The sequence below is a fragment of the Dendropsophus ebraccatus genome, chromosome 4 (genome assembly GCF_027789765.1).
Source record: "Dendropsophus ebraccatus isolate aDenEbr1 chromosome 4, aDenEbr1.pat, whole genome shotgun sequence".
In the NCBI taxonomy this organism is placed as follows: Eukaryota; Metazoa; Chordata; class Amphibia; order Anura; family Hylidae; genus Dendropsophus; species Dendropsophus ebraccatus.
In genome coordinates, this window is record NC_091457.1 from 114,173,553 (window position 1) to 114,186,572 (window position 13,020).

The 13,020-nt window shown below is 47.2% G+C and overlaps 1 protein-coding gene across 1 annotated transcript in view; it reads left to right on the forward strand.

Annotated features, from left to right (window-relative positions):
- The window catches only part of CELSR3 (cadherin EGF LAG seven-pass G-type receptor 3), a 171,699-nt gene that overhangs the window by 148,482 nt on the left and 10,197 nt on the right, over positions 1-13,020 (forward strand). The window contains exons 38-41 of the mRNA XM_069967922.1: positions 5,775-5,941; positions 7,370-7,534; positions 8,451-8,603; positions 10,038-10,120. Coding sequence (XP_069824023.1) covers positions 5,775-5,941; positions 7,370-7,534; positions 8,451-8,603; positions 10,038-10,120 — 568 coding nt within the window. The remainder of the gene's footprint in view (positions 1-5,774; positions 5,942-7,369; positions 7,535-8,450; positions 8,604-10,037; positions 10,121-13,020) is intronic.

Below are 13,020 nucleotides of genomic sequence, written 5' to 3' on the forward strand. Positions count from 1 at the left end.
CCTATACTTCTGATGTGTATATCACATCCGTCTTATCCTTTGAGACAAAAATACCTGGTGCAGGTGTATAGCATAAAATCTTTAAAAAAAGTGCTCTCTCTCTATATGTATATATATATACTGTATATATATATATATATATATATATATATATATATAGACAATTTCTATACTTGGACCCTTTTGATAGTGTGTATATCACATCCGTCTTATCCTGAGAGACAAAAATACCTGATGCAGGTGTATAGCATAATATCTTTAAAAAAGTGCTATATATATAGACAATGTCTTATCATGCACCAGGTATTTTTGTCTCTCAGGATAAGACGGATGTGATATACACACTATCAGAAGGGTCCAAGTATAGAAATTGTCTATATATATATATATATATATCACTTTTTTTAAGATATTATGCTATACACCTGCACCAGGTATTTTTGTCTCTCAGGATATCTTTAAAAAAAAGTTATTTATATATATATATATATATATATATATATATATATATATGTGTGTATATATATATATATATATATATATATATATATATATATATATATAGACAATTTGTGTGTATATCACATCCATCTTATCCTGAGAGACAAAAATACCTGGTGCAGGTGTATAGCACAAAGGTCTTTCAAAAAAAGTGCTATATATATATATATATATAGACAATTTCTATACTTGGACCCTTCTGATAGTGTGTATATCACATCCATCTTATCCTGAGAGATAAAAATACCTGGAGCAGGTGTATAGCATAAAAGTCTTTCAAAAAGTGCTATATATATAGACAATTTCTATACTTGTCCTATATATTACAAGTCATATATATATATATATATATATATATATATATATATACACAAGTCCTATATATTACAGAGAATACTGTTCTCATCTACCAAGTGTAGAAATCAGAATTTGAATATAAAGTCATGGCACAGCGGCAGCAGGAAACCTCACAAAGCGTTTCAGGCAGAGGGCAGGGCAGAGAGTCTGGCTCAGGGGGCAGAAGAGGAAGTAGCGCAGGAAGAGGGTCCAGTGGCAGGCCTGAGCTTCCTTTGTCACACCAGGGTCGTGTCCACACATCTAATTCCACAGTCCTGGAGTGGCTGGCTCACACTTCGACGTCCACAAGGATGAGTAGTGAGACAGCCAGCCAGGTATCTGTGGGTAACTCGGACATAACCCTGACTTGGCATGGGCACGCAGCAATTCCCCTACGTCCTCCATCTGACATCCTCAGCAACATCCCAAAAACTTTTGACCCGCCGCCTGCAAGAGAACTGTTGGCGTCTATGAGCAGTGAACTGCTCTTTGATGATGATGAGCATGTGGGGGAAGAGACAGGGGACAATTAAGTGCAGGGCATAGCTGTGTCGGAGGCGATATCAGAGCAGGCCCATGTTAGGCCTGGCAGGAGAGCAGTAGGCAGTAGACGAGAGAGGGCTGGGCAGGAGCCTAATGAGGATGATAGCATCATTCTGGAACAGGATGATGCTACATCGGATGTTACATGGGATCCACGGCAGGATTTGGCTTATTTGACAGATTCGTCAACCGGGAATCCGTCCGCCAGCAAGCCCGCCACATCTAAAAAGCAGACAGGCAGCAGTAGTCAACTAACAAGTCGGAAGCGTAGCCGGGACAAGCAACAGGACCACTGGGGAAACCTCCTCTACTGCAGGTCCTAGTATCGGCAGCGCCCGCCCATCCTCGCAGCCTGTTGGTACTAGACTCTACACCTCGCCTGTGTGGCAGTTTTTTGTCATCTGTCGCCTGTGCGACAGGTGCATTAAAAGGGGGAAGAGTTGCCATCCTGGCTCCAGCGCCATGGCTGCCCATATGAAGCGCCACCACCTTTCCGCCTGGGAGAAACGGGGTGATAGTGGGTCACAGCAGGCCCAGGCAGACCCGCGGTCAACAGCAGCAGGAAGCAGCAGTAGTCAGGGGGGCCTTTCACAGAGTAAGACCTCCTCTGTGGAAGGGAGTGTGGCTTCACTCCCATCTTCGGCTGGTGGCCCCTGTGTTGCTAGCAGTAGGCAGCCTGGCATCATGGAGTCCCTATACCGGAGGCAGACATATGCACCCAGCAATCCCGCAGCAGTCAACCACCACCTGGACAAGTTGCTGGTGCTCCAGGCTCTGCCGTTTAAAGTTGTTGACAGTGGAAGGTGCCGAGTCGACACAGCTATCCCGGCCATGTATAGCTATGTTCGCGAAAAGGTTGCTGACTCGCTGATCCATTCAGTGAGCAGACATGTACATTTAACCACAGACATCTGGAGCTGTAATTACGGGCAAGGGCAGTATATGTCCATTACTGCTCAGTGGGTAAATATAATATGGCCGGCGGACCCCCAGCAACTTGGCCAGGGAAGGGCAATGACACCACCCCGTTGTCACAGCAGGGTTCCTGTGTCGCGGTCCTCCTCCACCTCCTCCAGTAGGTCCTAAACCTCCTCAACCGCCAGTGTTCCTCCCTTGTACCACTTGGGTGTAGCATTGAGGTGTCACGCTGTGCTGCATCTATCCTGCCTGGGTGAAAGGAGACACACAGGGGAAGAGCTGCATCGCCTGCTCGAGACAGAAATCCTCTCGTGGCTGACTCCACGCCATCTTAAAGTTGGAACGGTGGTGAGTAACAATGGGAGCAACATTCTCTCCGCGCTGCGTTGAGGAGGTATGAGGCACACCCCGTGTATGGCACATGTTTTAAACCTAATAGTTACACACTTTCTAAAGTCTTCATCCCATTTACAGACTGTGCTGTCAATGGCTCGAAAGCTGTGTAACCATTTCAGCCATTCAAGTCGCTCTCACCACATCCTCCTCGACCTGCAGTGGAGGAATGGTCTTCCCAACCATTGTCTCATTCCCAGATGTAGCCACGCGGTGGAACTCCACCCTCCACATGCTGGACCGGCTCTATGAGCAGAGGAAGGCCTTGACTGATTTCCTCTTGATGCAGGCGGACACGGCAACTCCCCTGTGTAACCTGGAGCTCGGCCAGTGGCAGCTCATGCGTGACACCTGCCGCTTGCTACGACCCTTTGAGGAGGCCACCTTTCTGGTCAGTGGGCAAGACACAGGACTGAGCGCCATCATACCCATTCTTCATGTACTGGAGCTGATGCTGATGCGAGGGGGAAGAGGTCTTGCCACTGTTGCAGCCTGGGTCGCTGGAAGAAGGCTTGGCAGAAGAGGAGGGAGAGGAAGTTGAGAAGGAGGAGGACCTGAACGCACAGGAACTCTTAGGGGAGACGGGTGGAGGAGAAGGAGATGAGCCTTCCTGCCAGACCAAAGGGGGTCAGAGGAGGATATGCAGAGCTATGAGGAGGATGAGGAGGATGGAGGCAGTACCCATTGGCAGTATGCTGTGGAGACGGAGGCGGGTGACTCCTTCCCACTCCCTTGTGGAAATGGCTAAGCACATGTTGATATGCTTTCGGGCTGACCCACGCTTGCAAAGGATTCATCAATGGGACGAGTTCTGGCTGGCTACACTACTAGACCCACGGTATCGCAACAAGTTGTGTGAATTCATTCACCCTTCCCAATGGGAGGGAAAAATAAATTATTATAGAGAGGAGCTGGGTGCACTGTTAGTGGCAGCCTTTGGAACACAGCGCTCTCATTCACGCCATTCCCACCAGGGCCACACCAGCAGCGCTGCCTCCTCCACATCCTCCTCTAGCAGCTTGGGTGGCATGAGCAGTGGCACCAGTCTGAGCCTAATGTCCATGATGCACGCTTTCATGCAGCCACAGGCTGGGGTAACAGGAGCACCCGCACAGCAGCAGCACATGGTGGCACACCTCAAACAGCAAGTCCAGGTGTTTTTGGACTCTACGTTGCCACCAAACGTGCCGGAACCCCTGGACTACTGGGTGGGAAAATTAGATGTCTGGCCACAAATCACTGAATTTGCTTTGGACATACTCTCCTGTCCGGCCAGCAGTGTGTCATCCGAGCGAGTTTTCAGCGCAGCAGGTCATATTGTCAGTCCCAGGAGAACCAGATTGTCCTGTGATAGTGTGGAACGTCTGACTTTCATCAAATTGAACGCCACATGGATAGATAAGGACTTTGTGACACCTGCTCCTGATACCACAGAGTAGGATTTGGTCCTGTTGTCACCAAGATGTAGGACCTTTTCTGCATCTATTATGGCCTATATGTGAACTAGACATTACTGGTCATTCCACCATTCCTGCTGCCCTGCTACCTCTCGCCTGTCCATGGACCTCATTATTCTGCTTCTGCTGCTCATGTCACCCCATCACAACTGCTACTCCTGCCCTGGCCTCAAACTTGGCTACTGCTGGGCCTTCACTGGCCTCCATATTGGCTACTGCTGGGCCTTCACTGGCCTCCATATTGGCTACTGCTGGGCCTTCACTGGCCTCCATATTGGATACTGCTGGGCCTTCACTGGCCTCCATATTGGATACTGCTGAGCCTTAACTGGCATCCATGTTGACTACTGCTGTGCCTGCCCTTGCCTCCATGTTGACTACTGCTGCTCCTGTACTGGCCTCCATGTTGGCTACTGCTGTGCCCTAATTGGCATCCATGTTGACTACTGCTGTGCCTTCACTGGCCTCCATATTGGCTACTGCTGGGCCTTAACTGGCATCCATCTTGACTACTGCTGTGCCTGCCCTTGCCTCCATGTTGACTACTGCTGCTCCTGTACTAGCCTCCATGTTGGCTACTGCTGCTCCTGCCTGGCCTCCATGGTGGCTACTGCTGCTCCTGCCTGGCCTCCATGTTGGCTACTGTTGCTCCTGCCTGTCCTCCATGTTGGCTACTGCTGCTCCTGCCTGGCCTCCATGTTGGCTACTGCTGCTCCTGCCTGGCCTCTATGTTGGCTACTGCTGATCCTACCTGGCCTCCATGTTGGCTACTGCTGATCCTGCCTGCCCTCCATGTTGGCTACTGCTGCTCCTGCCTGGCCTCCATGTTGGCTCCTGCTGCTCCTGCCTGGCCTCCATGTTGGCTACTGCTGCTCCTGCCTGGCCTCTATGTTGACTACTGCTGCTCCTGTACTGGCCTCAAATGACTATTGCTGGACCTCCACTGGCCTTCAATGACTACTGCTGCTCCTTCACTGCATTTGTGACCTTTTTCCTGCATAGACCTTGTAATGGTGAATTTTCTGCATAGACCTTGTAATGGTAAATTTCCTGCATAGACCCTGTAATGGTGAATATTGAAGTCGAAAAAAAACAAAATGACTTTGATATATTGAAAAGATAACGATGTTACTGACATGTAGAGCCCTAAATTCAATCAAATACACTACCCCCATATCATATAGATGCTTTAAACTATGAAATCCGAAGAAATCCGAAATTCGGTTGAACCGAACTTTCCGAAGAAATCCGGAAGTCCGGTCGGACCGAACTTTTGAAAAGTTCGCTCATCTCTAGTTGTCAGATACACTGCTAACAGCCTAGCTCATCATCTACCATGGTTCTAGTGGTTGCTTGGTTTTTAATACCTAAGATTTTTGCAGTGTTGCTTGATGAAGAAAATACTTCCTAGAAAGCAACTGAGCAAGTTCTGAGTAGTCAATGAACCAGCAGAGAATGCTGGGAGGTTTGGAGGTTTCAGCTGTGAAGAATTGCAAATACAACTCTGGACTATAGTACAGGTTGTAACTATGGATCAGAGCAGTTATTATAGGAACGTGAGTTAGTCGTACACTGTTTAACCCCAGGCTGGTTTGGCTTTGGAGTGAGTTTATGTCTTCCTTTCAGGCACCTTTGCTGTGGTCTCCATCATGATCGGCAGTGTCACCGAGTCTCTGGTACCAAATGACAACTTTATATTGCCAGGGAATGAAACTGTCATCGATACTATAGCAAGAGACAAAGCCAGAGTGGAGGTGGTGGCTGCAATGACGTTACTGGTAGGGTTATTCCAGGTAATAGTCTATGCTGTTTTATATGACCTCTAGTGGAGATCATTGCTGGGAGTTGTCGGGTACTATAACACGATACATCATAATGAGAATGTCCATACCGCCATCCATGTATATGTAATTTATTACTAGAATCATCTGTAGAGGCAGAACTTGTCCATTCAGATGCAAAGAACGCCTTTGGTCAGGTTGGCTCCTTAGATCGCATATAACTGGCTTCTTTTTTTGTCTTCCTGCACAACCATTGTCTCCATTGTAAGGCTTCCTGTAGTCTGGGCTCTATGGACCTAAGCAAGCCTGTGTATTATGGAGAGTCATAGCACACAGAAATAAAGGGGTATTCCTAACTGAAACATACATGGCTTATACACAGTATATGGTATAAATGTCTGATAAATCCGGAGGCTGGCAGTTGCCAAGATGCCAAAAGCATGGGAGTTCTATCAACAGCCTGGCACCAGGATCAGTCACTTGTGGCATATCAAGATGATGCTCAAATAATGGTAACACATCCTGCAATTACAATAGTTATCTACCAGTTTTCCCAGAACCAGAATTACCCAAGATATATTCCAAAAGAATTCTGAACCACTTGACAGAAGAGGAAGGGCAATGCTCTTTAAAGACTGATCTGAAAATGTCCATTAAAATATATGATCTGATTTGATTTGATCTGAGTTCAAACCCACTTGCCGGATCTGCAGCGAGTCTCCTTGCTGCGTTTTTGCAGCGAGACTCGCTGCAGATCCCAGCCCTATACTTTCATTAGCAGAGAAACTCGCAGCAGGGATGTACATCCCTGCTGCGATTTTGTCTGCAGCCCTCCCCATTAACCCCCTAGCCGCCGGACATTATACATTACCGGGTCCCCATTCCTGCTTGCTTCGGGGCTCCCGGTGTCTTCACGGCCCGCCCGACCAATCAGTGCGCTGCGGCGGGGCAGTGCACTGATTTGCCGGGCGGAACGTGCCGGGAGCCGCCGAAGCAAGCAGGAGCGGGGACCTGATAATGTATAACCTGCCCGCCCCCCCCCCCTGCAGCCCCGATCGCCCCCAGCCCCCGGCCGCATGAACGCCCCCCGGCCGCATGATCGCCCGCCGCACCCCCCGGCCGTACGATCACCCCCCCCCCCCCGCAGCCCCCGGCCGCATGATCGCTCCCCGGGCGGGCCGTGAAGACACTGGGAGCTCCGAAGCAAGCAGGAACGGGGACCCGGTAATGTATAATGTCCGGCGGTTAGGGGGTTAATGGGGAGGGCTGCAGACAAAATCGCAGCAGGGATGTACATCCCTGCTGCGAGTTTCTCTGCTAATGAAAGTATAGGGCTGGGATCTGCAGCGAGTCTCGCTGCAAAAACGCAGCAAGGAGACTCGCTGCAGATCCGGCAAGTGGGTTTGTACCCTTATGGTGTTTGTTCTCACTATTCTGCAGGTTATCCTGGGCCTTGTGCAGTTTGGATTTGTGGTCACGTACCTCTCAGAGCCCCTAGTCCGGGGGTATACCACTGCGGCTACAATCCATGTAACTGTGTCCCAGCTCAAGCATATACTTGGCCTCCCTCTGAGTGAACGGACACATCCTCTGTCACTGATCTATGTGAGTTGATCAGAATGGCCTGGTTTCATTGTCTATAATAATATAATTTTTTTTATTATTTTATGGTATTGATGTATTAGGGTCACTAAGGCAGCATCCTTACCATGTGAGGGGCAATAAGGGGTATCATTACTACGAGGGAGCACACCAAGGGGGTATATTTGCTGTGTTAGGAGCATTATGAGGCTATGTTCACACTTCGAAAGTTTCGTAATAATCACGGCCGTTGTAACAACAGCCGTGATTACTGCGGAACTTACGTAGTGCTGCCTTCTAAGGAATCCCGGGCGGAGTATATACACATAGGGGGAGATTTATGAAAGGGTGTAAATATACATTGGTGTAAACTGCCCACCGCAACCAATTACAGCTCAACTTTCAGCTCTGGTGAAATAAAAGCTAAGCTGTGATTGGTTGCTGTGGGCAGTTTACACCAGGTGTATATTTACACCCTTTCATAAATCTCCCCCATAGTGTACACTCCGGCCGGGATCCCAAGCGGCGCTGCAAGAAACTGACATGTCAGTTTTCTGCGGCCACACAAAACCTGTCAATGCACACAATGGAGTGTGCGGCTCTGGCTGCACGCTGCATTGTGTGCAGCAGTGAATTCAGTTGCGGGGGCACACGGATGCGCCTGCATCCGAATTTAGCGGCAGTGAAGATGCTGCAAGACCAACCGGGATGATGTTCTCTGACACAGGCAGTGCCAGTGTCTTACTATGTGGGAACATGGCCTTAGAGTGGAAATGGTAAAACATTGGGTGCAGATACTTAACAGTAGTGAACAGTAACACCTCAGTCACACATTCAGTATATTTATGCGGACCATATTTTGAGTGTGCAATCTGCAAGAATTTCTCTGTAGTGAATTATAAAGGATTAACATGTATGAATATTATGTTTTTCTCTCCAGTCTTTGGTCAGCTTATTCTGTAGAATCCACAAAACGAACATTGGCACGCTTATTGTGAGCCTCATTGCTCTAGTTTTTCTCTTTGCTGTAAAAGAAGTCAACCAGAGGTTCCAATCCCACTTATGTATGCCCATACCTATAGAACTGGTGGTGGTAAGTAAATGCTTCTGCTTATGCATTACTGGCTGAGATAAAACTAGTGCACTAAATATGTTACCACTAGGTGAAGCATTAAAATATTACATGACTCTACTTGCACACCATGAGGCTTCTGGAGGGATATTACCATTTGAAACATTAAGAACATATCCACAGTATGTACTATAAATAAGGACAGTTCCCACCTCTGGGACCCACACCTATCTTATCAACAAAGGCTGCCATCCCCATCCAGCCTTTCCGCAGAAAGTGGCGGGGATCATGGAAACAGCTAATGCTGCCATTTTAAAGCAACGATTTGTTTTTTATAACGATTAGCGTTTAGACTAATAAATCGTTAGGAAGTGTAAGCGCAGCATAAGAAAACTGTGTGTAAGCTACACTGTTTAGGTAACTCCCATTAATGTGAACTGCACAAGACAGCTCATTCATTTTATTTTTCTGAATCCTGGCCACTCTGACTGTCATAATCAGGCTTGAAGGGGCTGGAGAGCCTTTGTTTTTTTACGTGTTTATCCCAGAGGTGGGAAACGCATTTGTACATATGAAATAAATGTTTGACATGAAAATATGTGTTCAAAATTCTACGTGGTGAGGAGTGGAATAGTAAGTAAGGGTAATTTATTAGTTATTACCACTGGTAAAACCTGGTATTTAAAAAAAAATCACAAAAGATTCCAATTCCTTTAAATGTTTGTTGACCAAATCCCCCCCACCCCCTCCCACCCACATCCACCATGTGTTTTATGCTTGGTCTTGCTTATCTCCACAAGGTCAGTAGTGGAATTGCAAACAAATTTCAACTGTTACTTTAAATTAACAAAGACTACACCAATATATATCAAACAGCCATAATGGTAAAGCCACTGCTGGGTAAAGTGAATAACATATCAGACAGCAAGTGAACAGTCTATTTTTAAAGTTTTGTTTGAGCAAGTTTGACCAAGGCCAAAGTATGATGGCTAGATGACTGGGTCATATCAGGTTATATAGAGAGTGCCTGGTATGCAATAATAAGTACCTACAAATGGTGATCCATGGAAGGACAACTGGAAAACTGGTGACATGGGTGCCCAAAGCTGATTGATGAGGAAAGAAAGCTAGCCTGGATACATGCCTTCAGAGTGATCCAGCAGGATGTTCTTATATGACTACTATTCTTACAGAAGCTCCATAGGGAATGTTTTATATAGTTAATTAACATACAATAATTCATCAATGTGACAGAACACCTATCTGGTACATAAACAATAGCTGCATTTTATAGACTATGTTTGCATATTCTGCTTTCCATTAAGGACAATAGTTTTATTATATGAGCTAAATCACCAGGCGTGTATAATCCTCTTTTTTATATTAGTTATGTATAATGTTAATATATTATATAATCAATACATCTCATTAGTGCGCAAAATTTCTATCTTCCAGCTCATCATTTCTACTGCAATATCATATGGAGTGAATCTTCATGGAAAATATGGCGTAGGCATTGTGGGGGATATTCCTACTGGGTATGTGCCCTTGGATTAAGAAAAATTCTAATAAGATGTTCTTAACAGTTCATTTGTATAGTTATTTTTAGGATGTGGTATAAGAGTAATCCTTATACACAAGGAAACATATTATAGTAGTGATATTCTTGTTCATAGTGGCAGTATTATAGTAATTATATTCCTGTACATAGGGAGGCAGTATTATAGTAGTTATATTCTTGTACATATGGAGCAGTATTATAGTAATTATATTCCTGTACATAGGGAGGCAGTATTATAGTAGTTATATTCTTGTACATATGGAGCAGTATTATAGTAATTATATTCCTGTACATAGGGAACAGTATTATAGTAGTTATGCGGTTCAGGGAAGAAACAGAGTGCTGCACCTCACACCTATGGCTGATACTAGTGCCGCTTGGCTAAATAAAAAACACATCAGAATTTTGTGTATGAATTGATCAAGCCATACTGCCCCATGTACCTCGTGCCGGTATCTGATACACATGGGTCCCTACACTAAGTCCACACCGTGCCAGTCAGTGGCCACCAACCCCGCAGGCGTGCACAGCCAGGGAACGGGGGCCATGGGACGGCCCTGCGACCCCCATGCCACAGGACCAGACCCAAAAACACCACACCAGAACCCGGCCAGCACCGCCGGCGGAGAAGGTCGCCCCCAAGCAGCACAAGTCTGGATAAGGTATTGCGCTCACCATAGCTGCAGCAAACAGAATGGGAAAAAACAGGAGGGATTAAAACCATGTGCACTCAGGTGTCTCCTGCTAATTGCGGTCATGTGGGTCTCACCAGGAGGAGTGCAATACACGGAGAAAAGAGAGAAACAAAATGCGGTTCAGGGAAGAAACAGAGTGCTGCACCTCACACCTATGGCTGATACTAGTGCCGCTTGGCTAAATAAAAAACACATCAGAATTTTGTGTATGAATTGATCAAGCCATACTGCCCCATGTACCTCGTGCCGGTATCTGATACACATGGGTCCCTACACTAAGTCCACACCGTGCCAGTCAGTGGCCACCAACCCCGCAGGCGTGCACAGCCAGGGAACGGGGGCCATGGGACGGCCCTGCGACCCCCATGCCACAGGACCAGACCCAAAAACACCACACCAGAACCCGGCCAGCACCGCCGGCGGAGAAGGTCGCCCCCAAGCAGCACAAGTCTGGATAAGGTATTGCGCTCAATATGACTTGTGCTGCTTGGGGGCGACCTTCTCCGCCGGCGGTGCTGGCCGGGTTCTGGTGTGGTGTTTTTGGGTCTGGTCCTGTGGCATGGGGGTCGCAGGGCCGTCCCATGGCCCCCGTTCCCTGGCTGTGCACGCCTGCGGGGTTGGTGGCCACTGACTGGCACGGTGTGGACTTAGTGTAGGGACCCATGTGTATCAGATACCGGCACGAGGTACATGGGGCAGTATGGCTTGATCAATTCATACACAAAATTCTGATGTGTTTTTTATTTAGCCAAGCGGCACTAGTATCAGCCATAGGTGTGAGGTGCAGCACTCTGTTTCTTCCCTGAACCGCATTTTGTTTCTCTCTTTTCTCCGTGTATTGCACTCCTCCTGGTGAGACCCACATGACCGCAATTAGCAGGAGACACCTGAGTGCACATGGTTTTAATCCCTCCTGTTTTTTCCCATTCTGTTTGCTGCAGCTATGGTGAGCGCAATACCTTATCCAGACTTGTGCTGCTTGGGGGCGACCTTCTCCGCCGGCGGTGCTGGCCGGGTTCTGGTGTGGTGTTTTTGGGTCTGGTCCTGTGGCATGGGGGTCGCAGGGCCGTCCCATGGCCCCCGTTCCCTGGCTGTGCACGCCTGCGGGGTTGGTGGCCACTGACTGGCACGGTGTGGACTTAGTGTAGGGACCCATGTGTATCAGATACCGGCACGAGGTACATGGGGCAGTATGGCTTGATCAATTCATACACAAAATTCTGATGTGTTTTTTATTTAGCCAAGCGGCACTAGTATCAGCCATAGGTGTGAGGTGCAGCACTCTGTTTCTTCCCTGAACCGCATTATAGTAGTTATATTCTTGTACATAGGGGACAGTATTATAGTAGTTATATTCTTGTACATAGGAGGCAGTATTATAGTAGTTATATTCCTGTACATAGGGGACAGTAGTATAGTAGTTATAGTTCAGGGTCAAGAAACAGAGTCTCGCACTCACCGGACTGAAGCTGCAAGTGGTTTATTTCCGATACATCAGAATAGGCTAGGCGGGGAGAGGAGAGATGGTAGAGCAGGTGTGTTCAGCAGGAGCAACAAATGTTTCACGCCTACAGTGGTGCTTCGTCGGGCTAGGAACGCCATGTACGTGCAGGGGAGGTGCTTAAGTAACGGTGCAGTTAACAATAAAGTTGTTGAAAAACAATCAATAAAGTTGTTACAAAGAACAAAATAAAAAACAGACACAAGTACATACGGAATTCAGTTATAGCAGAGTATTAAGATCATTCCTCTCATTGAGGCCGCTTGGCCCGGTAGCATCTAAGCGTAGAATCCATCGGGTTTCTCGCTTGAGGAGAAGTTTTAATCTATCTTCCCCGTTGCTGGGGGGATCTACTCGTTTTAAACCTATGAACCGTAGTGACTTGGTGTCCCTATTATGGACAGTACGTATATGATCAATGAGCCTGGGGACCCCTTTACCCGTGCGGACAGAGTACTGATGTTCCTTAAAACGTGTCCACAACGGACGCTTCGTTTTTCCAACATAGTACCTGCCGCAGGGGCAAAGGATGGCATATATGACATGAGTCGTTCTGCATGTTATAAAGTCACGGACATAACATTCTCTGCCCCCAAGGTTGACATAAGCTTTGTTCAACATTTGGGGGCAATAGTGACAAGTGCCACATCGCTTGTTGCCTTCCGGCAAGTTGCGATCCAG